This window comes from Corvus hawaiiensis, chromosome 6 (assembly GCF_020740725.1).
Source record: "Corvus hawaiiensis isolate bCorHaw1 chromosome 6, bCorHaw1.pri.cur, whole genome shotgun sequence".
Lineage (NCBI taxonomy): Eukaryota > Metazoa > Chordata > Aves > Passeriformes > Corvidae > Corvus > Corvus hawaiiensis.
The window spans coordinates 1111318-1137013 of NC_063218.1; the positions used below are offsets into that span (position 1 = coordinate 1111318).

The window sequence follows — 25696 nt, forward strand, 5'->3', positions numbered from 1 at the left end:
TGGGGCTACCACGTTTCCTGCTGGTCCTGTCCCAGTTTGTCCTGGCAGCCTCCCCTCAGGGCCCTGCTGCCAGTCCCTTCTGCAGTTACATGAGCACATTTAAGTTCCTTAAGGATAAAAGTTCTGATATCTGGCCTGAGGATAAGAATTAAAAACTCTGAGGCATCAATTTGAAGTTCAAACCCTCTGGTTACATTCACCTGTCTCTCATTGGTTTTCATCTTTATGGAGAGATGTCATTCAGATCTCTTTGGGTTTGGGATGTTTCAGCTTCTTGATTCCAGCTTTGGGAATGATTACATGAGTAATAATAACATTTGTTTTGCAGCTTGTTCACTTTTTTTCTTGCCTGTTTGGATCTTTGTGCTCTGTGACATTCTGATAATTTCTGACCTGCCCTTCCCTCTTCTTTTTGTATTTTCTTTTCTCTCTTGAATGCACTGTTCTCAGCAAACCCTTGAAAAGACTGATGCTTTCTAGTAGGCAACTTTAAGGTTTCCCAGTTCTGTGTTTGCAGCTACAGGATATGTCCCAATGCATTTAATGCAATTAACTCCTTTTTCCCCCCTTCCCATTCAGTTCTCTCTGCCTCCCAGCCTCCCTCCCTCCCTCCTTTTGCCTCCACTTGAAAAACCCTACATTGGAGATGGAGAAGGAGGGAATTCATGCCCGAAGTCCTCAGCCATATCAGAAGTACCACCAGCCCTTTCTCCTCCATTTATTGCCCAGAGCAGCTGTGGCTGCCCCTGGATCCCTGGCAGTGCCCAAGGCCAGGCTGGGCATTGGGGCTGGGAGCAGCCTGGGACAGTGGGAGGTGTCCCTGTCATGGCAGGGGTGGGGCTGGATGGGATTTAAGGTCCCTTTAGCCCAACCCAAACCATTCTGGATTGTGTGATTGTGGTTCTGCTGTCCTGAGGGTCCTAAACTGGAGAAATGGAGACAACGGTGTCTTGAACTTCATTCCAAAACAGTTCCCATCCAACCCCAGCTTTTCAAAGTGACTTTAGTAAGGGCACCTGAGATACAAGACATTCTCACCATGATTGGTGTAAATCCTCCAAAACTGCTTTGATTCCAAAGAGGAATTTTGCAAGGAGATGGATCTTGGAGCATTTTCTGCCCGTGTTCTCTTCCCGTTAATGAGACAAGAGCTGTGAACGTGTAACTTGTGGGGTGCCCCATCCTTTTTTATTGGTAATTCTATTAAAACCTGACATTTTCAAATCCAGCAGATGAAGGCAAGAGTGAAAGTGGGGACACGAGGGTGATGATCTTCTCCTCGTTCCGGGACAGCGTGCAGGAAATCGCCGAGATGCTGGCCCGGCTCAGCCCGGCTGTGCGGGCCATGACCTTCGTGGGACACTCCTCGGGGAAGAGCACCAAAGGCTTCACCCAGAAGGAGCAGCTGGAGGTGAGGAAAGAGGGCACTTGGAGCAGGAATTAGTGATGAAGAGCATCAATGTTGTGTAAAGAACTCCAGGAGCGTTGCCTGTGTGGCAGTGGCTGAACTTCAAGTGTCGTTAGGAAATCCCTGTGGAGTGCAGAGGCTTCCAGAGTATCCAAAATTGTACCCACTGAACAAAATATAGAAATAATTTATAGATTCATATTATATTAACAGCTGCTACATTTAGATGGCAAAAATCTGGGGAAATATGCAAATACATGCTAGGGAAATTTTATTTTTCTTGTAGGTCGGAAAGATAAGATCTTTTAAATTTTGATCTAGAGAAGTTAAAAAAAAAAAAAGATAACCCAAATGCAAAGTTGGGAAATGAGTTTTAGAAGAATGCCATGGTTGGAGTCAGAATAAGGTGTGCTTTTTTCCCTTTATTTTAGAATCCAAGAGTTGAAATGCTGGTGTTGGCCACACTGGTGTTTGATCACAGGGGCAGCAGCTGGGAAATTCAAAAAGAGTTATTTTCGAATACAATTATTCTAAAATATAATTAGAATCTATTTAGAATATTAATATAACATATATTAATTAATATGTTAATATAATATATAGAGAGTATATTTTAGAATAGTTGTTGTTGTAGTTGTTGTTGTAGTTGTTGTTGTAGTTGTTGTTGTAGTTGTTGTTGTAGACTCAGTTTTCCTGGCGGAGCTGGGAAATCCCATTTCCATCGTCCCCGCAGGTGGTGAGGCGTTTCCGGGAGGGAGGCTACAACACCCTGGTGTCCACCTGCGTGGGCGAGGAGGGGCTGGACATCGGCGAGGTCGATCTCATCGTGTGCTTCGACGCCCAGCGCAGCCCCGTGCGCCTGGTGCAGCGCATGGGCCGCACCGGCCGCCGGCGCCACGGCCGCATCGTGGTCATCCTGGCCCAGGGCCGCGAGGAGAGGGTGAGTGGGGGCATGGGCAGCGGGTCAGGGATAGCCTGGCCCACAGGGGTCATCCCAGCTCCTGGCCCTGCCCAGACCCCCCAACAACCCCACCCTGGGCATCCCTGGCAGCGCTGTCCAAACGCTCCTGGAGCTCTGGCAGCCTCGGGGCCGTGCCCATTCCCTGGGGAGCCTGGGCAGTGCCCAGCACCCTCTGGGGAAGAGCCTTTCCCTGATCTCCAGCCTGAGCCTGCCTGGCCCAGCTCCAGGCGCTCCCTGGGTGCTGTCCCTGTCCCAGGAGCAGAGATCAGAGCTGTCCCTTGGGACAAAGCTGCAGCCCCCAGTGAGTCTCCGCTCAGCCTCCTCCTTCACTCTGTCACAGGAAACTCCAGCACAGAATCCTGGAATGACTGGGGTTGGAGGGACCTTAAATCCCATCCCATCCCCTGCCATGGCAGGGACACCTCCCACTGTCCCAGGCTGCTCCCAGCCCCAATGTCCAGCCTGGCCTTGGGCACTGCCAGGGATCCAGGGGCAGCCCCAGCTGCTCTGGCAATTCCAGCCCAGCCCCTGCCCACCCTCCCAGCCAGCAATTCCCAATTCCCAATCTCCCATCCAGCCCTGCCCTCTGGCACTGGGAAGCCATTCCCTGCCTCCTGGCCCTCCAGGCCTTGTCCCCAGTCCCTCTGCAGCTCTCCTGGAGCCCCTTTAGGCCCTGCAAGGGGCTCGGAGCTCTCCCTGGAGAGAGTTCACCTTCTCCTCTCCGGGTGAGCATTCCCGGCTCTCCCAGCCTGCCGTGTCACCAAATGAAACTCGGAGCATCCAGGGGTTTTCCAAGGGTGCAGAGGAAGGTGTGGGGTGGGGGCTGGAGCTGGGAGGGGACACTGGTGGTGCTGCTGGTGACGCTGGGTGTTCAGACTGGTACTTACTGGGCTGGTGACGACACCGGCGCTCAGAGCTGGCTTTAGTGGCTGTGCTCTTGCGTGTGACGCTGAAGAGATCGGCTTAGGTGCAAATCCACTTTGGCTGAGTTCCTGGAGCCCAGCACTCAGGCAGAGCATAATTAATCATCCCTGAGTACAGCCTGTCCCTTGGGACATCCATGTCCCGCTGGAAATGTGTGCTGGGAGCTGGGGGGTCCCACCACAGCTGTGCCAGCTCCATCCCACAGCCCTGCAGGGCCCGGGCTCATCCATGGAATGGGACTGGGCAGGATTTGGGCAGCACAGGCTGGGCAGTCCCTGCTGCTATCACTGGTGAAAGGAGGTGCAAACCAATAAATCCAAGACCTGTGCAAACCAATTGTAAACCCAAAATTTCAGACTCTTGGTATTATTTCATTTATTCCAGCCAATGCTGTAGCTCTGGTTTGCATTTGTGGGTGGCAGGGATTTAATTCTGAATGATGCTGCAAAGAATCCTCCCTGACGGGAAAAAAGTTGCTTTGAAGGGATGAGAGTTAAAAATGATAAACCTGAGTAGAGCTTGTAAATATTTTCTCATGCTGCTTACAGAGGCTGGTTACTATTGAAAGCTCTGCTCTGTAATGGGATATAAAATAGTCCCTTAAATTCCTTGGAGCTTCACTTAAGTAGTTGGATTACTCTGTGGTCCAGATTTTCTCAGATATCTTTGAAGCAGAACCTCCCCCCAGGTAGAACAGTCATTGTATATAATTTTGTTATGTTGAGATCAGGAAATAAGTTTAATTGCAAACCAATATTGCCTTGGTCAGTTTGTTTGGTTTTTCTCGAGGGTGTTTCTTGGGGTCGTTGTTGGGTTTTTTAAGTTTAACAGAACTGGAAAGAGACTCAGTGTGGAGATTCTTCCCCATCACTTCATTGGCACCTAAATAATTCATGTCCACGTATTAATTTATGGGAATTTGTTTGGGCTTTGTGTGGCTTTTTGTTTTGGTTTTGTGCTTGTTTTTTTTTTTTTATTTTCCTTGGTTTAGTTTAGAGGTTGTTTTCAATCAAACCACTTCAAGTCAACCACAAAGCTTTTGAAGGTGTTTTATTGGGAGAAAGGGGTCAGTGCAGGTGTGGAAGTGTGATGCTGGCAGGAATTTCCATGGCCTCAGTGTTCCTGGGTCAGCTGTTCCACGTGGCAGCTCCCGCATGTCCCAGACCCCTGGAGCTGCTGGGATTGGGCTCGGCATGTCCTGGGGAGCTGCTCAGCCCAGAGAAACACAGGGGAGGGAAAAGCCAGCAAAGCCACAACTCCCTGATGCTGTTAATTTGGTAATACCACAGTTTTTTGCCATAAAAACACTGGGCTTGACTGTTCTAGGATTAAAAAGTTGTTTCTTGGAGTGCCCGAGGGGTTTATCAGAGCTGTGGGCTTCTTCCAGCTTTATTCGAGGAGCATCTTTTATGGTCCCTGAAATCCTCTCTGTCAGGTGGCAGCTGCCCCTGTCCCACTCAGGGCCTTGGAGAGGAGCACAGCACAAAACCAGTTCCACACTGAGCCCCAGCTTCCCTCCTCACTCTGCCCAGCTTTGGTTTCTCTGTTGCACAATAAACCAGGGTGTAATTAAAAGGACTCGGAGCACTCATGACATCAACAAATCATCTTAGGCCTTTTTTTTTGCTTGACCTCCTTTCCCTGTTTCCGAGTAATCTAATTTACATCATCGCTGTATCAGTGGCAGATTGTAACTTCCCCCAGGCACGGGCTGTGCCCCTTTCTCTCTCTCCTGTGCTGTGCCTGCTTCTGGACCATTAAAAAACCCCAAACCAAACAACGCCTTGCTGAGGGAACAGAAAATAATGAGAAACCCCACAGGCACTGAGGTGTTCTTTTAGTTTTGATCAAATGCTGTGAAGAACCAATCAATCACCAGGTGATTTATCTATTTATCCTCTCTTTCAGACTTACAACCAAAGCCAGTGTAACAAAAGGAGCATCCACAAAGCCATTTCAGGGAACAAAACCCTTCGTTTCTACCAGCACAGCCCACGGATGGTTCCAGAAGGCATCAATCCCAAAGTGCATAAAATGTTTATCACTGCTGAAAAACACGAGCCAAGCACCTCAAGGATGCTTTCCAAAGAGAGGAGATCCAGTTCCCTGCAGCACAAATCTGCTCCCTTTTCCTGTGTCACTGGTAAGAGGATTATGATGTTTCCAGCACATCCAACCCCTCTGACGGGGGCCTGGGGCTCTGCAGGGTCACTCTGTCAGCTCAGACACTGCTCAGGGCTGCTTCAGCCCTCAGCCTTTCCTGGGCATCCTCACAGCTCTGTCCTTGCCTATCCAGATCCTCAGGCAGGCCTTTGCTCATCTTTCCCCACGGAGTCTCTCACTGAAGGTCAGGAGCTCCAGCTACGGACAGAGGAGGCAGATGTTCATCCCAGAATCCCAGAATCCAGGACTGGATTGGGTAGAAAGGCTCCTTAGAGTTCCCATGGGCAGGGACACCTTCCCCTATCCCAGCTTGCTCCAAGGCCTGTCCAACCTGGCCTTGGGCACTGCCAGGGATGGGGCAGCCACAGCTGCTCTGGGCATTGTGGCTTCCTAAATGACAATAAACCAGAAATGCTTGAAAACAGAAGGATTTTGATGGGAGCCAAAGGAGAAAGCGAGGGCAGGGTATTTATGAATTGTTCAGACTCTCTTGGAGGAAAATTGGAGAATTCTCTTGGAGGCTTTTTAGCTGATGCAGTTCAGTGGTGCTGGAATGCTCAGGAAGCTGAACACAATCCTAAGTCAGGAAAAAAGAGCTACTTTTTATAAATACTTGGGAATTTTCATGCTCTATGTCCTTGCTAGTGCTTTCTGTAAAGACCAACAGCAGCTTCTTGAAAGAAGAAACTCGAAGCCTTGAGAAACTTCCTGTTTCAGTACCTGATTAAACAGACACAGCTGCTGGAAAACAACCAGAGCACACCATGGAGTGCAAATAACCATTTTGGGAGCCTTTGTTGGTCTGTCCTAGAGCAGAGAAACGAGCAGGGAGGGCATAAAGAAAACGATAATGCTGGGAACATTCCTGCTGAGGGAGCAGCACTGCAGGGCTGGAGTTACTGGGTGCCTTTTGTGTGAGCCACGGGTGCAGCTCCCCAGGGCTGGGCGGGCTCTGCATCACCACAGGGGCCTGCAATGGGTCCCCAAGGTGGCCAGGGGTGAGTCCCCAAGCTGGCCAGGGTTGATTTGCTGGAGCTGGCCAGGGGTGAGTCCCCAAGGTGGCCAGGGTTGATTTGCTGGAGGTGGCCAGGGGTGAGTCTCTAAGCTGGCCAGGGGTGAGTCCCCAAGCTGGCCAGGGTTGATTTGCTGGAGGTGGCCAGGGGTGAGTCCCCAGGCTGGCCAGGGTTGATTTGCTGGAGGTGGCCAGGGGTGAGTCCCCAGAGGGTGACCAGAGTTGAGTAGACAAAGGAGGCTGGGATTGATCTGCCAAAGATGCCAGGCTTGAGTCCCCAAGGTGGCCATGGCTGAGTCCCCAGAGGTGGCCAGGGCCGAGTGCCCCTCCTGGCAGCCAGGGCTGCCCTGTGCAGGTCACTGAGCACCAGCCCTGTGTTGAATCCCCTTCGTTGCTGGGTGAGCCAGGGGCTGCTCCTGATTTTAGTGACACTCAGGATAAAGCTCCAAAAGAAGACAAAGAAAGGAGTTGACTTCTTTGCATTTTCTCTCCATTTTAGTGCCCGTTCCCATGGTAAGAAATGGGCAAAGCTGGCAGCAGTGAGTGGGCCGGGTGTGTTCTTACCTCTGCTCTCACTTTGTTGTTGAGCTCCAGTTCATCCTCAGGTTTCTCCACGGCAGGAACTGAGCTATCATGGGCTGAATTATCACAGGAATTTCAAGCATTCTCCTTGTTTTCTAGGTAAAATCAGTACAATCATGGAATCATTCAGGTTGGAAGACCCCTCTGAGCCCATCGAGTCCAACCACTGCCCAGCACTGCCAGGGCCACACTGCCTCATGTCCCCAAGTGCCACATCCACAGATGGATGGAAATCCCCCCAGGGATGGGGATTCCACCTCTGCCCTGGGCAGTTCCAAGGCCTGACCACCCTTTCCATGAAGAAATTCCTCCCAATGTCCAACCTGAACATTCCCTGGCACAACTTGAGGCTGTTTCCTCTGGTCCTGCCACTCATTACCTGAAAAAATACACATTTCCTGTTCTTCTTCATTTGATCCAATTTCTATTAATATTACACCCCGCTTTCACTTCAAAACCTCTTCCATAAATTTTGTCTGTCAGTCCCAGAAGGATCCAATATCTTGTGCTGCCCCATCATAAACCAAGCGCATCCTTCCATTTTCAGAGCTCTCCTTCAAAAAGTGCAGCAAAAAATCCCTTTCCTCCATCAGCCTCTTATATCATTTCTTGTATTTTAAGTTTCTTTTTTCTCTCTGATTTTTGGGTTTTGTTTGTTTGGGGTTTTTTTAAGAGTTCGCTAAAGTGAGGAGCATGTTGGTATTGTTGCTCCTGGGAGCTGAATCTCATTTCAAGCTCCCAGTAATTCCTTTTGCTTTTGTCCAGATGAAATCCCATTTTCTTAATTCTTCTGCTGGTTCTCCACAATTCCTCTACTCTCTCCTTTCCAGATAGATCAATTTTGAGTTGTCAATAACTGTGGGCTTTGTTTGATTTTACAATTTCATGTTATTTCTGTAATTGCTGGTTTTATCCCAATGATAATTGGTTTGGACTCACTTTTTAAAAATCTACCAACACCTGCTTTATGTTTAATCCTCTGTGGGGTTTTCATGCCTTTCCAGTGGCTAATTCTTGCTCTCTTCCCCCTTCAAGAACAATGAAAATACCTTGGTTCTGGAGAAAAACAGGGAAAATAACGTGTATGATGTGTTTGTGCCTGGTAGGACACGGCATCCCTAACTCAGAGTGTTCTGGAGGATAATTCCTCATGAGACAGCACGAGCTGCTTCCCATGGAGGGGAGAGGCTGTGCCAGTGACTACAGGACGTGGTGATTCCCAGCCCTGGATCCTTATCAGCCTCACTGAGGATGGGAATGTTCTCCCTGTACTCTCACTCTGGAGGCAGCAGTCATGTTTGTCATGTCTCTCTTTCCTTACGTTGGGGAAATGTTCTGGACAGCCACAATCCTCCCTGTGCTCCCCAGCAGGACACCCAGAGCTCTGGGAAGCGTCTGTTCCCGAGTTCTGCCAGCTGCTCCAGGGCTCCTTGCCTGGCAGGGTTGCACCATGGATCACTGGGGCTGATCTCATGGGATCATCTTGTCTCTGTCCCACAGAGCGGGGCTGGAACATGGGGCTGAAGTCATCTGTTGTTCTCAGCACTCCCTGATGGGTCTGGATGGCAACAGTTCCTCAGGAACTGGGAATGGGCACAGCCCCGAGGCTGCCAGAGCTCCAGGAGCCTTTGGGCAACATGCACAGGGGGGGATTGTTGGGGTGTCTGTGCAGGGACAGGACTGGGACTGGATGGTCCTTGTGGGTCCCTTCCCACTCAGGATATTTCCTGACTCTGTGATCCTTGTGAGTCCTTTCCCACTCATCCTATCTCCTGATTCTGTGATCCCTGTGGGTCCTTTCCCACTCAGGATATTCCCTGTGGGTCCCTTCCCACTCAGGATATTCCCTGATTCCAGATGCTTCTCTGAGAATTGTTAGTTTCCTTTTCCTTCAGGTCTCTCTTTTGTCCTCTCTGCCAGGTCCTTGGACTGGGAGTTCTCTCTTCAGGGATGTGACATCTCCTACACTTGAGTCAGAAATACTTCACAGTGGTGTTGATCTTCTGGGATCATTTCACGATGGCCTTAAAAGCATCAGTGTTGGTTCATTTTTCCAGGTTTTCCTGAGCATGAGCAGGACTCTCAGGGTTTGATCTGTGCAGACCCAGCCCCTGGCAGCTGGAGCTTGAGAGCATTGAGAGACCCAGGCTGGTTCCTCTTGTGTGGCATTAATTCCCAAAAGAGCCTGGGCTGCAGACTCACCCCAAATCCTGTCTGCACAGACACTGGCAAATTCCCTTCAGTGTTCTTCGCCAAGCTTCACACAGCTGGCCTGAAAGCACTCACAGCCTCAGCTCTGGTTCTTTGGAATCACTGCTCACCCATGGCTCTTTAGGGGATTTGCCATTATTTGGGACAGTGATGATTTGTATCTGTCTCTCTCTGTTCTCATATGATGCCCTTTCCCAAAGCAGCTGTTTAACAGGTATTTATCCATATGAATCATTAACACTCTTGGGATTCTTGTCCCTGGCTTCAGATTCTCTGCAGTTTTGGCTGTGGCACAGAGATGATTTTTCCTTGTGCCTGGCACCACACCAGGTGGATTTATTCTGTGCATCCCTTTTCCCAAAGCAGGTAACGTTTCCCTGTCCTTGTTCTTGCCCCCATAGGCCAAAAGCAAATGCACTCCCATGAGAGCTGGTCCTTGTCACCTGAGGAGTTGGAAATATGGGACAGACTCTACAGGATTAAGGAAAGTGATGGAATAAAGGAACCAGTATTGCCTCAAGTTCAGTTTGAAACCATAGAAAACCTGGAAGAAACACCAGTGAGTTCCATGGAATGTTTCCTGAGACACGGGGCCTGAAGGATGCTGGAAACGACAGAGTTAACTCTGGATTTGGAGGAAGTTTGTGATAAAAATGCCTTTTTGAGATTTAAATGTGGGTTTTTGAGGTTAGGAATTTAGCAACTAGATGTTTGAAATGGGTCTTTGAGGTTCGGTCTGTACGTTAAAAGTTCGTACCCCAAGTTAAAAATACATTAAGAAGTCTCAGCATCCATTAAGTTCTGCTCCTGTTTTTAAGAGCTCCATGCAGGATGCTGTATTCACAGAGTCCCACAGAGGGTGGTTTGGGTTTAAAGGGATCTTCAACCCATCTCATTCCACCCCTGCCCTGGGCAGGGACACCTAGGCACCTTCCCCTAGCCCAGCTTGCTCCTGATGTTTTTATTTTAGACCAGACTTAAACCTGTGTGATGAAGTTTAAATCCTTCTCTGCATGTCAGTATTCATTGTCCCTGACAGAGAAGTTTTGCTAAACAATTCCTTGCTGAAAATCTCCTTTCCCCTCCCTGTTTCCACTGCAGAAGCCCGAGGAGGGGGCAGCTCGGGAGCTCTCCTTGTCTGAGTGGAGCCTTTGGCAGAACCAGCCCCTTCCCACGTCCCAGGTGGATCACTCGGATCGTTGTCACCTCTTCATCGCTGCCATGGAAATGATGGAGCTGATGAGGCATCAGCAGGTAAGGGGCTGCCTCTGGCTGGCTCTAAACTGAATGTACAGTTAGAATAGTTTAAAAACAATTAAATTAAAAAAGAAAAGAATTGTGAAATGAATCGTGTGTGTTTAACCTTGTTTCAAAATGTCTCTCTCTGCTATTCTGTGATTCCTAATCCTTCCCACAGAAACTGTTCAAAAATATTTCGTGTTTCCTTACGCAGGAAAAAGCCCCACCCTTAAATCAGCCTTTTTTTTATGGATTCCAGTATCAGTTTGTGACAGAATGACATTAAATACAAGAGCTACAAGTGTCAAAGAGCAAAGCCACCAGCAGGGAGATCAGAGTTGTTCCAGGAGTAGGGAAGAGTTTGGTATCATGTGCACATCAAAATCATCCCAGAAAAGTCATGCAGGAGCACATTGCGTGTTTTAGGGCATTCGTTTTTTGTTTAAAGCTTTTTGGGTTTGTTTTTTTGAACTGAAAAGAGAATTGTTCCTAAGGGTTAAGGGATAAGAGGAGCTGAGCCAAACAAACACGGATGGAAATGGCTTGGGAGATGGGAATTCTGTTTTCTGGCAGGGATGGATAGAGAGATCCGTATGGAAGGCACAAGGAAGTGGGTGTAGAGGTGGATGGCGGCTTCAGTGGTTCACCACATGATTTTTCCCCTCCAGCTGAGCTCCCCACGTCCCTTTCAGCACGTGGAAGTTTTTTAGGTCATCAGAATCTGTTGCTAAGCTGCCAGAGTTTCCTGAATAATACCAGAACTAATCGAGGAGGAGAATGGAGACATTGTAGTTGTGCTCCTTGCTCGGAGAGGGTGGAAGGGAGGCTGTGAACAGCCCTGCCCAGCTCAGATCAGCTTCTCCATCACACCAGAGACATTCCTGACTTCTCTGACTGTCCCTGTCCCCAGCTGGGGTCAAGGACACACTGCAGGGGGAGAGAGGGGTCGGGGAGAGGGCAGGGATGGGCAGGGCAAGGTCGTCAGGAGGAGAGAAATGGTTCAAGAATCAGAAGGTGCCCCCTGAGCCTCCCTTTCTCCAGGCTGAGCCCCCTCAGCTCCCTTTGTGCTCCTCTGTGGGAGTTGCAGGTGGGTTGGCTTCCAGCCTCTCCAGAGTGTGTTAGCCAGGCCGAGGTGGGGCTGCGGAGCTCCCTCGTTGGGAGGAGGGATCCTCCCTGGCTGTCCCTGCTGCGCCCAAAGCGCCTCCAGCAGCACCAGAGCTGACACAAGGCCCAGCACTCACCCTCTGGAGCCTCCTGGGGAGCGACAAAGCACTGGCACCGACTCCAGGGTTTCAAACTTCAGAGGTTCTTGGGCTCCTTTTCATACTGAACCAGTTGGTGCCAGGCCAAGGACACCAAAACTGCACCGAGACTGTTCCACAGAAAGGGAAGATGCAACTTTGTCCTGATCTCATCTGATCTGTCAGCTCTGACACTGAGCTCTTGTGTGAGAGTTTCATTAACATTCCCTGAAGTCCTCCTTGCCTTCCCTGAAAGGCGCTGGCAGTGTTCCCAAGGCAGGGTATGTTCCCACTGGAATGCACCAAAATCTTCACCTGGAGAAGAGAAGGGACCTGGGAGAGCTCCGAGGCCCTTCTGGGGCCTAAAGGGGCTCCAGGAGAGCTGGAGAGGGACTGGGGACAAGGGATGGAGGGACAGGAGCCAGGGAATGGCTTCCCAGTGCCAGAGGGCAGGGCTGGATGGGAGATTGGGAATTGGGAATTGCTGGCTGGGAGGGTGGGCAGGGGCTGGGCTGGAACTGCCAGAGCAGCTGGGGCTGCCCCTGGATCCCTGGCAGTGCCCAAGGCCAGGCTGGACATTGGGGCTGGGAGCAGCCTGGGACAGTGGGAGGTGTCCCTGCCATGGCAGGGAGTGGGAATGGGATGGGATGGGATTTAAGGTCCTTTCCAACCATTCCATGATCCTCTGATGGAATGGTTTCCGTGGATGTGCTGTGCATCCAGGCTCCTGCTATAAATATTCCATGGCTAAATACACCCAGCTGATCTGGCTGACGTTCGTTTACGGTGCTTAATTAACAGAGGGGTTTAAGACCAATACAGGTCAAAGCTCTTTCCTTAAATACCCGAGAGAGGGAACCTCAAACCATGGTTTAATTGATTAGTTTCTTGCTGGGGGGTAAAATATAAAATCAAGCAAATCATTGTTTTACTGTGAATAGCCAAATGATCTGGAAATTTCTGATCAATTATCAATTTCATTCAGAGATTTGTCATGACTTACTACAAGCCTGCACAAGAGGTATTTGTGGGGGGTTTTTGGGTGTTTTCTTTCCTGTTAGAGAAGAAATTCATTGATGTGTGGCTTTCCTTTCCTTGTACTCACTCAGTGATTCAAGAAATTTGTATTTTGTACAATAGCTTAAAAAAAGTCAATTTAAAGGCTTTTTTTTTAACTAGATGAAGTGAAAATGGTTGGCAAAAAATCATATTATATTTACATGCTCTTAAAATCTTAGAGAAGAAGTTGGCCCAGTCAAAAGGAAATCAAAAAGTCAAAGAAGCCCTAAATATGACCCCTCAAAAGGCACATCCAGCAAAGTCTTTAATGCCCCGGGGGCTTTATTGCTGCAGCAATGCCTATGGGCACATGGGGGGATTTACTCCCCAGGGGATTTTGGGTGCAACATGGGAACAAATCGAGTTGTCCTTCTGCAAAATAATTCAATCTCTTTTAAGCATTTTTTTGCAAATTAAACTGTGCTGTTTGGAAATAAGGTCAGGCAGAGTAATCCTTTTTGTGGGGATGATGTTTGTGTGGGTTTCTGGGGGGAGCAGGGCAGTGCTGGTGCTTTGTTGTTCCTTAGGAGATGAGGAATGCTTCATTTCCGTGTCCAGAGTGGGAGGGGAACTCTGCACCTTTCCCACTTCCAAGCTGGCAGTGTGAACTCGCAGCTTTTCACACAAAAAACAAAATAAATCCCCAAATCTTTGGGATTGTCTCCGTTTTTCACCCTCTGACTCCAAACACCTTGGGAGGGAAGCATCTCCTAACCCTGGGATGACTCTGGAACCAGTGGCCCTGAAATCAGCTGTCATTTATCATCTGTCTGGGTGCCCCAGGGGATGCTCCAGATGAACTCCCTGACAGCAGGGAAGCCATTCCCAGGACACCCCAGAATCCCAGTGAACCTGAAAAGCCTTCCCATGCTTTTGGAGCCTTAAATCAGACGTGTTTTGGAGAGAAATTCGGTGTTTTCAGCCAGCTGGACCTTTTTTCTCAGGAGACCCTGAATGCAAAGTGAAAAATGGTTCAAGTAAGGACAATGAAATGGTTTTATCTGGGTTTTTTAGACCCTCATTGCCAGTAACTTCTCTCTGATTAAAATCCTCTTCTGAGATGTGTCAAAACCTCTGATTTCAGAGAAGGTGGAAGGAGTTTGGGGTTGGTTTTGGAGGGTGACGTGCCAGGGAGCCCCAAAATCTCAGTTCCTTTATACTGATTGTTCTGGTCTTGTTGCCAAACGATTTGGGACCAAGCATTAACTGAGAGCAGGGCTGGGTTGTTCAGAGCTGGAACTGCAGGTGCTTTGTGCTTTTCCTGGCGCTGGGTTTGTGCTCCCAGTGAGAACAGAGAAGTCCCAGTGATTTGGGAGCGGGACTGGATGGTCCTGCAGGTCCTTCCAAGCCCAGCCATTCCATGAATCCACACCCTCAGCTTCCAGCTCTGCCTTCCCAACGCTAAACACGGAGAGAACAGGGGTACCCAAGCAGGGGCAGGGCATGTTCTCTGTAAATGGGATTGTTATCATGGAATCCTGGAATGGTTTGGGTTGGAGGGACCTTTGTGGGAAACACAGGAGTAAAGACTCCTGCAGTTAGGGGTGGGTTTGATTTACAGCCCTGGAAGGGATCAGGTCAGGCATAATTGACAGAGATTTACAGACCTTAAGCAAGAGAACTACAAACCTGTGTTTTTTATAGTTAAAAGTAAAAATATGCACTGGGTGCTATGGTGAAGGGTTTTGAGTATAATAATGTGATTTTATAGGTTAAGAATTCAGATGTTGTAGAGGTGGTCTCCGTGTGGATGTGACATGACAGGCTATTGGGTAAGACACAACCGCACTGCGGTGAGAAGTTCCACAGGTGATGGGTCACAAAGTCAAAACAAAGTTTCCTTTTAAGTGTCTATTGGATTAGAAAGTTATAAATTGCAGTGTAGCCCTTTGCCTTGTGACTATTGGCCATTACTCTGATGTAGTGCAAACCTCACGCCTCGAGACTGCTGCCTTATGTGTTATTTTAAGCAATAAATCCTGTGTAATTGCATAGTCCCATCTCTCTTTAACAAGAGCTCAGATGGGGTGAAAGCGCTGAGGATAGGCACCAATAGACCCTAAATCCCACCCACTCCACCCCTGCCAGGGCAGGGACACCTCCCACTGTCCCAGGCTGCTCCCAGCCCCAATGTCCAGCCTGGCCTTGGGCACTGCCAGGGATCCAGGGGCAGCCCCAGCTGCTCTGGGCACCCAGATTTATCTCCTGATGCTGTTGAACATTCACCTCTTCAGCCTCTTTAATGATGCCAGTTCCCGTGTTTGCCAGGGCAGACACCCTGTGTTTGTAACAATCTTTCTTTTCAATCAAACTTTCTGGTTTTATTGGGTAGCAGACAGCAAAACCCAACAGAATGAGCAGGTGCATCAATAATGTGATGCCATTAGGGAGAGAATGATCACAGTTTGGGAGAAGGAAATGGGGGTTTCTGTGTCCCTCAGGCTTCTTCCATGACTCAACTAAATACATTTTTAAAGATCTCATGGAATACACTTAAACCTCCAGAAAAAAGTTGTTCTTCCCCTGAAGTGCGTTCTGGAAATGGAGCAATCATGGAACAGGGATTGATTACTCTGCTCATTAACCAGTTCCTGGAAGGGATAATGAGTACAGGGCTGTTCTGAGCTGAGGGTGAGGAGCAGGGCAGTCACAGGGCACCAGGTTTGGGAGTGCTTTGGGAAGTGACCATTTGTGCCACAGCAAAACAGGAGTTTTGGTAAAAGATGTAAAAGATGATCAGAAAAAATTCCTGGAATCACAGAATGGCTTGGGTTGGGAAGGAGCTTAAAGCTGTTCCAAGCCCCTGGAGAGGAGAGGGGGAATGGGGTGGCTGGGAGGGTCTGAGGAGCAGCATTGGCTTGGCCAGCCCACCCCAAAGGGGGAATTCTGTGTGGTTTCACTCAGGCTTTCAATTAAAGGAGTTTTAATTGTTAAAAATCCACACTGTAGCTGTCTACAGATTTATCTTTAATTTCCAAATAGCAACATCACTGCGGTTTCATCAGGCAGATGAATCTTGTTAGAAAATGTGCACCCAAAGCAGCTTATGAGGAGAGAGGGGGTAATTTCAATTTTGGTACTTGATGCCTTAAATTGAAGTACTGGGAAACAGAATGGGAGTATATTTTATATAAATACACATATATTTATATACTAAAAGTGAAAAGTTTAATATCCTAAGTTTACTTTTCTGCTTCTATTTTCTATATTAAAACATATTTTGTTTTATAAAGTGAATCAGTGGTTCCAGGCAGGGTCATTGATTGAATGCAATAATCTCAGAGGGATGCTGTTTTCCTGCTCCTGACCTATTTTCCGAGGAGCTGGTACACCCTGGAACCCTCTGGGTTAGAGGGGAGCTGAGCAGGTAATTTAAGGTTCCACAAGTTGGGTACGTCCAGGCCAAAATGTGATAATTCCAAATCTGCCCTTTCACTGGCTCAGCATTAGCTGCCCTGGCTGGGACACGGCGTTTTGTTCTGGAGAAAGTGTTTGGAGTGGCCCCGGGAAGTGGAGCAGTTACATAACCCTGGGAGCCCCAAATGAGGTTACTGAGCTTTGGCCTAGATGCTAAATTTGGCCCCAGCAGCGCTGCCAGGCTGCAGTGGGGCTGTTCTCCATCAGAGCACAGTCAGAGGGAATGTGGAGGGGCCTGGGGACATTCCTGGGAAAACTCCTCCCTGATCCTGTTGGCTGTGGGAGAATCCCACAATCCCGGAATGGTTTGGGTGGGAAGGACCTTAAATCCCATCCCAATCCCACCCCTGCCATGGCAGGGACACCTCCCACTGTCCCAGGCTGCTCCCAGCCCCAATGTCCAGCCTGGCCTTGGGCACTGCCAGGGATCCTGGGGCAGCCACAGCTGCTCTGGGAAACTTGATTCGTTTGGGGGTTGTAGGTTTTGGGGGTTTTAGCTTGAGTGGTTTTGTATTTGGAGGCTTGGGAGGGTTGTAGTTTGGTTTTGGGGGTTGTAGCTTGAGTTTGGGTTTTGGAGGTTTTGAGGGTTGTAGTTTGAGTTTTGGGATTGTAGCTTTTGGGAGTTGTATTTTGATTGGATTTGAGGGTTGTAGTTTGAGTTTGGGGTTTGGAGGTTTTGAGGGTTGTGGTTTGATTGGGTTTGGATTGGTAGGGTTTAGGGGTTGTAGTTTGGTTTTGAGTTTGTAGGTTTTGGGGTTGTAGTTTGAGGAGTTTGAGATTTGTAGGTTTGAGGTTTGTAGTTTGATGAGTTTGGGGTTTGTGGGCTTTAGGGATTGTAGTTTGATTGGTTTTGAGTTTTGGGGGTTTGTTGTTTGGTTAGTTTTAGGTTTGGGGGTTGTACTTTGATGGGATTTGGGTCTGGAGGTTTTGGGGGGTTGTACTTTGGGGTTTGGAGGTTTTGGGGTTGTACTTTGATGGGGTTTGGAGGTTTTGGGGGGTTGTACTTTGATGGGGTTTGGAGGTTTGGGGGTTGTACTTTGGTTAATTTTGGGTCACAGGACAATATTAGGCCGAGCCTGATCAGCACTGCGCTCTCAGAACTGTGTGGGGTGGGCAGGGGCAGCACCTCCTCCTGTTTCACCAGTGTTCAGTGGTTTGGCAGCTCATTAACTAATCCTTAATCCATTTAATTTCTGTCTCGTTTGTGTAAAGCTGAAATGCTTGAATTGAGTCCTTGTGGAAGGGCAGTTGTTCCTTAGATAAACCCAAACAGACCCTTATCAGCCCTGTTACCATCAGCCCAGTGTTCCCCTCCTCAGCTGACACCTGGGGAGGGAGCTGGACCCAGGTTTGTCGTTCCTCTTGGATTTCAGACAAAGAATCCCATGTCTTGAGTCTGTGTTTTGACCAGGCTTGAGGGAAAGGAGTAATTTGGAACCTGCCAGATCAAAATCATCCTTTAACCCTCTCATGATAATTCCTTTCCTCACTGTTTTTATTAATCCTTCTCCTAAGGCAGCTGGTGTAGTCTGGGTGACCTTTAACTAAAAATCCAGACTTGGAGTTTCTTTGGATGCCATTACAAATGGATGGTCTAAGCATCAGTGTGTGTGTGAAATCGGTGTTGAAACGATGCTGATGATTCATGACAAAATCTGTTATCACTGCACAGTTTGCTTTGCCTGCTGCAACCAGAGAGGATCCCCAACCCTGTTAGGGATCAGTCTTCAAATTCCTGGAAGGTGGCTTTGGATCCTGCTTCCAGAAATACCTCCAGACAAGCCCATCTCTGATTGTCACAGTCATTTTTCTCACCTTCTATTCCATAAAGGTACCTCGTGTAATTTCAGGGGTGAAGGAGTTCAGGGATCCATCTGCCTGAACTGCCAAAAAATGATTGTTCCTTCTGCTCAGATCCCACGTGTCCAGGTGCACTGTGCTTCTGCTTGCCTTTCTAACAGGGCTTTATAGACACCCACGAAAAGTTAATTCAGAGTCCGTGGGAAGTTCTTTAGGAGAACAAAACCTTTGTCCCTTGCTGTGAACCTGGCTGTGAGCAGCCCCGGGGCGCCTGGGTGCGTCTCTGGTAACCACTGCCCTGTGTCCCCAGGGAGACTGCAGCTATGAGCGGGAGCTCCGGCCCCACTTACGGATGGAAGATGTGCATATTCCCGGGAATCAAAGGCATCTCTCCACGGCCAACCCCCCCTGCGAGCAGAGAGGTCGCAGCTCCAGGAAAGACCTGGCAAAATCGAAACCAAAACCACTCTCACCTGATAGAGGTGATAATGGGAGCGAGTTCTTTGCCACCTTTAAAATAACCAAACCCAAGGCTCCCAGAAGAGCTGCTGGACTCAGTGAGGATGTGCCTGTGTTACCTCGGGATCCTTCGGCTTCTCCCTCAGGAGCAAGGCTTGCTCTGGCTGGGCACTCTGACCCGGGCAGTGACAGGGATGAGGGGCTGGAGGTAACATTTGATTTAAATGCATTTATTGACCTGTGTGACCACGGCGAAGGCACTGAAACCCCTGCGAGTCCAGCAGCCCAGGGAAACAGCCCTGCAGGTAAAGCCTGCGGATCCCTGGGGTGGATCCACACGGATTCGGGGTACGAGACCTCTCCCGTGGCCTCGGACCTGTTCTACCTCCCCGAATCCTGCAGGGATTCATTCCCTCTCGTGGGACGGCCCCAGGAGCCCCCGGGGCTGGAACAAGCATTCTCCCAGGTGCAAAGGCTTTTATCCCAGTCCCCTCCCTCTGGGGATAAACTGGAGGGCTTGGAGAGCGCGATGAGAAGTGAAGGAACAACATCTCCTTCCCCAAAAGTTCTCCCCGATGGTCACTCAGAGGCACTGCAGGGCAGCATCTCCCTCGCATCCCCAAAAACTGATCCTGCACTGCTGCTCCTGGAGAATCCCAAAGTGACAGTCCCCAGGGAATTCTGTGCCTCAGAAAGTCCCCGTTGGTCCAAAACTGTGCCACCTCCCAAGGCTGCTGTGGATGAGGGGGAGCAGCTCTGGGACGACAGCTTCGATGGCCTGTTTGACACTGAGGAATTCCCTGAAATCCCAAACAACATTCCCAGCATGAACCAGCTCCTGACAAACGGCCCTGCAAAGGAGCCCTTTGTTCCCAAGGACACGGGAGAGGCTGCCCTTGAGCACGAGGCTGTGGTTCCTGGCGAGGAGCAGAGTCTCCATCTGTTTGAGGATGAGGCTGGCGAGGACACGGGCGAGGGCAGCTCCCTGAGCTCTGAGCCTGCAGCCAGGGCAGGTCCAGCTGGGAGCATCGCTGGGATGGATGGAGAGCCCGGCAGGGAGTTCCCGAGTGTGACCCCCGCCCAGCCCTGCAGGGAGCAGCCCGGCAGCAGGGAATCCATGGGAACATCAGGAGTGGCCCAGCAGTGCCTGGAGAAGGAGGATCCCTACGACTGCTCCCAGGAACTGTTCTCCGTGACCTTCGACCTGGGCTTCTCCATCGAGGAGAGCGGGGATGAAACCTCTGAGGAGACCAGGAATGCTGATAACCCCAAACTGAACGGTGCCCCAGGGGCTGAATCCACTGAGGATGCAAACATGTCCCTGAGTGATGGCTCCAGGCTGGAAACCTCGCCTGGATGGGACTGCAGGAGGCTCCGGAGAAGGGACGTGTCCACACCGATGTCATTCCAGAGCAGGGGCAGGAGTGGCAGGGAAGGGACAGAGGCTCCTGCTGCAGGGCCTCTCCTGAAGTCAGGGGGCAGCAGAATGGGAAGGGAACCCCCTGGACCTTTGCCTTCAGCACTTCTGACCCCAACAAGTAGGAAGGGTATGGATATCAAAGCTGTCAAAAGAATTCCTATGAAAGTCTTCTCGAATGCCAGGGAGCAAATTCCAGAGGTTCCTCCTGTAGATCAAGTCCAAAAAAGCCCAGGGAGGCAGAACTTTGGGAGCTCAGCCATGGATTCCCCTTCAGGAAGGACAGAAGGCCTGGAAAACACCAAGCTCCGTGGATCCCGTGTGGCTCCTGCTGCAGGTAGGGATTTTGGTGGGACGGGTGTTGGACCTTCACAGTTAGGGAACAGGATCCAGTATCTTTTGGATCCTCACCTGGGTTTTATGACTGGGGTGGGAAGATTGGAAGGAAGAGGAATAGTGGCTGTGTGCTGGAAGCTGGGTCCATGAGGGGACGTTCCCTGAGTCCTGTCCCTCCATGCCTTGTCCCCAGTCCCTCTCCAGCTCTCCTGGAGCCCCTTTAGGCCCTGCAAGGGGCTCGGAGCTCTCCCTGGAGCTTCTCCTCTCCTGGTGAGCCCTCCCAGCTCTCCCAGCCTGGCTCCAGAGGGGCTCCAGCCCTGGAGCAGCCCCGTGGCCTCTCAGGCAGTGACCATTTGCAGGCCCCACTCGGTGCTGTCACAGGGATTTGTGTCACAAAGTGCTGCCACAACTCTGACTCTTGCTCAATCAACTTTTAACGGCTTCTTCTCTTGGTTTCCTGCTTCCCTTGCCTTTTTCTGCCTTTGTGCTGCCTGGGGTAATCACTTCCCCCCCGGGACTCTCCAGGGAAGCAGGATTTATTGTCCATCCCAGCGGGAGATTATCTCTTTCCATTACCAAGGCTGCAGAGAACAATATTCACCCTGTAGATCAATAAATAATCTCCTTTGGAGGTGCTTTTCTGAGAGAGGCACGCTTTGATTGCTCACTTAGAACAAAATTGTGTTGGGAACTGTGCAATTCTGGTGAATGTTGTTTACTCTGCTTTCTGCAGGAGCCAGCAGTGACAGTGAGGAAGAGATCGTTTTCCAGAGGAAAAACAGGATAAAAAAGAATGTTTTGAAGTCTCCTGATGTGAGTCTGAAGGGAAAGAAAATAGACAAGAGAGCAGAATGACACTTAAACCAGCGAAACACAAACGCTGTGTGCACTGACGTCCGTTCTGTTCCCACAGGAGATGGATCAGAGTGACTCGGAGTGTCCAGCTCGGCTCACCAGGAAACGCCGGCGCCCCCCGAGCGTGGTCAGCAATGAAAGGGGGGAAAAATAATGGGAACCCATTCCTGCTCCCCTTCAGTCCCTCCCCAGGCTCTCCAGAGATCCCACAATCCCAGAATGGTTTGGGCTGGAGGGACCTTAAATCCCACCCAGCCCCACCCCTGCCATGGCAGGGACACCTCCCACTGTGCCAGGCTGCTCCCAGCCCCAGTGTCCAGCCTGGCCTTGGGCACTGCCAGGGATCCTGGGGCTTTGATGACTTTGGAGTTGTTGTTTGGCAGTGAAATATTGTACCAGCCAGGAAGAGTAAAATAACCTTCCTGCACAAAGCTTTGAACCAAAAGAAGCAAATTCATGTCCCGTTTTGCCTGATTTTCCTTCCAAACCCCATTTTTCTGTGCTGTTAGTGGGAGGTGTCCCTGCCCATGGCAGGGGTGGCACTGGAGGAGCTTTGAGGTCCCTTGCCACCCACAGCAGTCTGGGATTCAGAGCCTTTAATGGAATTATTCCTCGCTGTGCCCTTGCTCACTCTGTGTGTTCCCTGTTCCAGTCGGACACGTCCAGTGAGGACAGTGGGGATTTCCAGCGGGGCAGGAGCCGCTCCAGAGCCTGGGCCAGGCCCCAGCAGGGAGGAGCCAAGCGGCAGCGGGGCAGGAGCTGCGTGACAGCCAAGGTGTGTGACATCCTGGGACAGCAGTTCAGGCTGGGAGCAGCTGGGATGCAGCTGGAAGGTGGACACCCAGCTCTGTGCTGGGGAGGCTTCCAGAGGCTCAGCTCTCCCACACCAGCTCATGGCAAACATTGGAGCTGGAAGCTTGGAATGCTGGAGAAAGATCTGCACCCTCTGGGTGGCAGAGGGGTCTGCAAGGCCTGGTGACAGCTGTGAGGACAAAGAGCAACTCAGAGGGCAACTCCAGAGATGCCCAGAGAGGATTCAGCCTGGGAGCTCAGGGTCCTGTCCAGGAGAAGAAATAATAATAATAACAACTATTATTATTATTATTATTATTATTATATTATTGTTGTTGTTGTTATTATTATTATTATTATATTTTTCCTATCTGTTATTATATTATTTTATTTAGTACATTCTATTTCTATATTATATACAATATACTATATAATGTATATTACAATATATATAACTATATATATTATTATTATATATCATATATATTGATTATAAATCATTATTTTTATTATTATCTTATCAGTATTGAGCTGCTTGCTCATGTGAATGATCCCTACCAATGGCCTCACCTCTGCACGTTTAAGGCAGCAATGGTCCCTCAACCCCACATCTTAAATCTTAGCTCAGCATTTAACACTTCAGCAGGGTTGGAGGCAGGAGAGGAGGCAGCACCAGAGTTATTGTAGCTAAAAAGCTCTTAAATCTTCATGGCTGTGGTGGCTCTGGGCAGAAATTGTCCTAATCAGGGCTCCAGGGCACAGTATGTGGGACATTATAAGATTTTTTAACAATAATCTTCCTTACTAAGATTCCCCAGTGGTATCAGTGGTTTATGTTCTGGAGTACAAAGAATGAGGTGGAGTAAAAGCCATTTTACGGTTGGATTTAAACTTTTTTTTTTTTCCTTAATGTGAGACAAAAAGGAAGAAAAGTGTGTCTGCTTGGGAAATTGTGGTGTGCCTTCACACAGCACCTTCCCTGAACGGCCCCAGGGAGGGACAAGGCAGAATTCCAGACCCTCAGGAGATCCCAGACATGGAAACCACCCTGGCCAGCCCAGCCCCAGCCAGGGAGCTGTGCCTGGACTGGGAGCAGCTCTCAGGGCCCAGAGCTGCAGTTTGAGAACAGAGGGGGACAAATCCAAGGGCCCAGAGCAGCCCCTGGCACTGAATCCAGGAAACCATTCCAGGAGCTGGGACCTGGCTGTTCCCAAGGGTGACCAGGCTCTGGACTGGTGGGTGTTGGTGTCAGGGAGCTTTGTGCTCTCCATGGGCTTTCCAAGGAGGAAGGATTAAGGGCAATTGGCAATAGCATTAAGAGCTCCTTACTATCAACAGGTGACTCCAGTGTGTTCCAAATAATCAGAACAGCTGGGGAAAAGGAACTGTTAATAATTCCTGTCATTTGGGATTATGGCCTGGTGTAAGCAAAGGATTAAAAAGTTTAAGGGAATGTGAAAATCAGGGATGCCACCTACTGCAGCACATGATACCTGAGAGTTCCATGAACTAAACTCAGATTTACAGCTCTGTGCTTTTTATTCCAGGTATTCTGAAGGCAAACAAACCATTCTCTTGGAGTCGTGGAGATACATAATTATTTTGGGGCTAATTTTATGTCTGTCTTTAGTACTTCATAGCTGAAATTACAGGAGAAAAATCAGCTTAATATAAAGTATTTTGGACAAAACATCTTCCTGGGTTGTTTTGTTTCCATGTATGACCTTGGGAAGGTGGTGTTGTCTGGTTTTGGTGGAATTTAGGATCGTGTCTCCTGCACTGCAGTCACCTGGGAAGTGCCTCGCCTTCCCTGGACTGAGCTGCACCACCTGAGGGATTCATGCTTTGATGAATCCTAAATCCTGGGCAGAAAGGGGCAAACCAGGGTGGGGTCTGTGTCTGAAATTCCTGCTGGACTTGGGTTTGGAGGAATCCAGCACTCCGAAATCAAACCAAGTTTTTTAAAGTAAATGAAATGAGTAAAACTGGACTTAGGAGTTACAAAGTGACCTGTTGTGTCTGGGCACCTTTGTGTGGGCACTCTGCCCGTGCCATTCCCTGGCCCAGCAGATGGATTCTCTTCCCAAGCTGGATCCCTGCGCTGATCCAAGCGCTGCTGGAGCCATGGAGCGGCTCAGGTGGAGCTCTCGGTGCAGCAGGGTTTAATTAGAGGCCAGGGTTAATTGTGTGTGTGTGCTGTGTGCAGGCTGCAGCCAGGCAGTTCCTGGAGGAGGAGGCTGAGCTGTCCCAGCTGGATGCTGAGGGGGTCTCGTCGGACGAGAGCGACGGCGCCAGGGATGAGCTGAGCCCGTCCCTGGCCCAGTTCCTGAACGATGACGGGGAGGCCACACAGGCCCTGAACGGTCAGTGGGGAATTCCGTGTGCATCCCAGATCCAGGGGATCCCTGGGGTGGGATGGGCATGGCCAGGGGCAGCTGGGAGCACTGACTGCCTCACCTGGGCATCCGGGGCTCTGCCTGCCTGGAAAACCTCCTGTATCCAGAGGGAGCAGCTGGAGCTGGGCCAGGGCAGGCTCAGGCTGAGATCAGGAAAGGCTCTTCCCCAGAGGGTGCTGGGCACTGCCCAGGCTCCCCAGGGAATGGGCACGGCCCCGAGGCTGCCAGAGCTCCAGGAGCGCTTGGACAGCGCTGCCAGGGATGCCCAGGGTGGGGCTGTTGGGGGGTCTGGGCAGGGCCAGGGGTTGGGATAATCCCTGTGGGTTCTTCCAGCTCAGGGTATTCTGGGATTCTGTGGCAGCTTCCATGACACAGCTGGGCACACTTGGAATCCCAGAATGGTTTGGACTGGAGGGGCCTTAAATCCCCTCCCAGCCCACCCCTGCCCTGGACAGGGACACCTCCCACTGTCCCAGGCTGCTCCCAGCCCCAATGTCCAGCCTGGCCTTGGGCACTGCCAGGGATCCAGGGGCAGCCACAGCTGCTCTGGCAATTCCAGCCCAGCCCCTGCCCACCCTCCCAGCCAGCAATTCCCAATTCCCAATATCCCACCTAACCATGTGCTCCTTCATCTTAAAGCCTTAGACCTGTGATTTGAGATTTCCAGAGATGGCTGGAGAACTGCACGTTTTTGCTTCGGGAAATGCAGGTTTTGGGGAGGCTACAAAGGAATGATTGGATATGGGAAACACGGTGTAGCAGCTGGGAGTTAGCAATTGTGTCTGCACTAATCCTTGATTGTTTTTTCTCCTGTGCTGTTTCAGACACTGAGATGAGGGGGGTTTACCTGAGCTCCCTGCGCAGCCCCGCCCTCGGCAGCAGATACAAAATGGTCCGTCGGGAATTCAACGCCTCCGCCATTTTCTCCCAGGTGGGAAGGGCAGGGACTGCTCTCCTTGGGGAGTTCCCCTTGTGGGACCGCCCTGAGCTTCCTGGCCTGCTCTGAAGGGCAGTTATAGCCTTTTTTTTTGGTAAATTACAAATTCTAACACAAAACTTCAGCCTGGAGAAGAGAAGGGTCTGGGGAAACCTCAGAGCCCCTTGCAGGGCCTAAAGGGGCTTGGAGAGGGACTGGGGACAAGGCCTGGAGGGACAGGAGCCAGGGAATGGCTTCCCAGTGCCAGAGGGCAGGGCTGGATGGGAGATTGGGAATTGGGAATTGCTGGCTGGGAGGGTGGGCAGGGGCTGGGCTGGAATTGCCAGAGCAGCTGGGGCTGCCCCTGGATCCCTGGCAGTGCCCAAGGCCAGGCTGGACATTGGGGCTGGGAGCAGCCTGGCACAGTGGGAGGTGTTCCTGCCATGGCAGGGGTTGGGATGGGATTTGAGCCCCTCAGCCCCAGTGTTTTTGTGTGGGGAGGGCTGGA

At 50.2% G+C, this 25696-nt stretch overlaps 1 protein-coding gene across 6 annotated transcripts in view; it reads left to right on the forward strand.

Annotated features, from left to right (window-relative positions):
• Window positions 1-25696, forward strand: part of FANCM (FA complementation group M) — a 54876-nt gene that overhangs the window by 25085 nt on the left and 4095 nt on the right. For 5 of the 6 annotated variants that reach the window (XM_048305814.1, XM_048305811.1, XM_048305812.1 and 2 more), the window contains 11 exons: window positions 1230-1411; window positions 2142-2348; window positions 5202-5436; window positions 9663-9820; window positions 10363-10515; window positions 18328-20230; window positions 20963-21042; window positions 21143-21211; window positions 21737-21859; window positions 24083-24239; window positions 25097-25203. In XM_048305814.1, the coding sequence (XP_048161771.1) occupies window positions 1230-1411; window positions 2142-2348; window positions 5202-5436; window positions 9663-9820; window positions 10363-10515; window positions 18328-20230; window positions 20963-21042; window positions 21143-21211; window positions 21737-21859; window positions 24083-24239; window positions 25097-25203 (3374 nt within the window). The remainder of the gene's footprint in view (window positions 1-1229; window positions 1412-2141; window positions 2349-5201; window positions 5437-9662; window positions 9821-10362; window positions 10516-18327; window positions 20231-20962; window positions 21043-21142; window positions 21212-21736; window positions 21860-24082; window positions 24240-25096; window positions 25204-25696) is intronic. The other variant, XM_048305810.1, reaches the window with a different exon arrangement.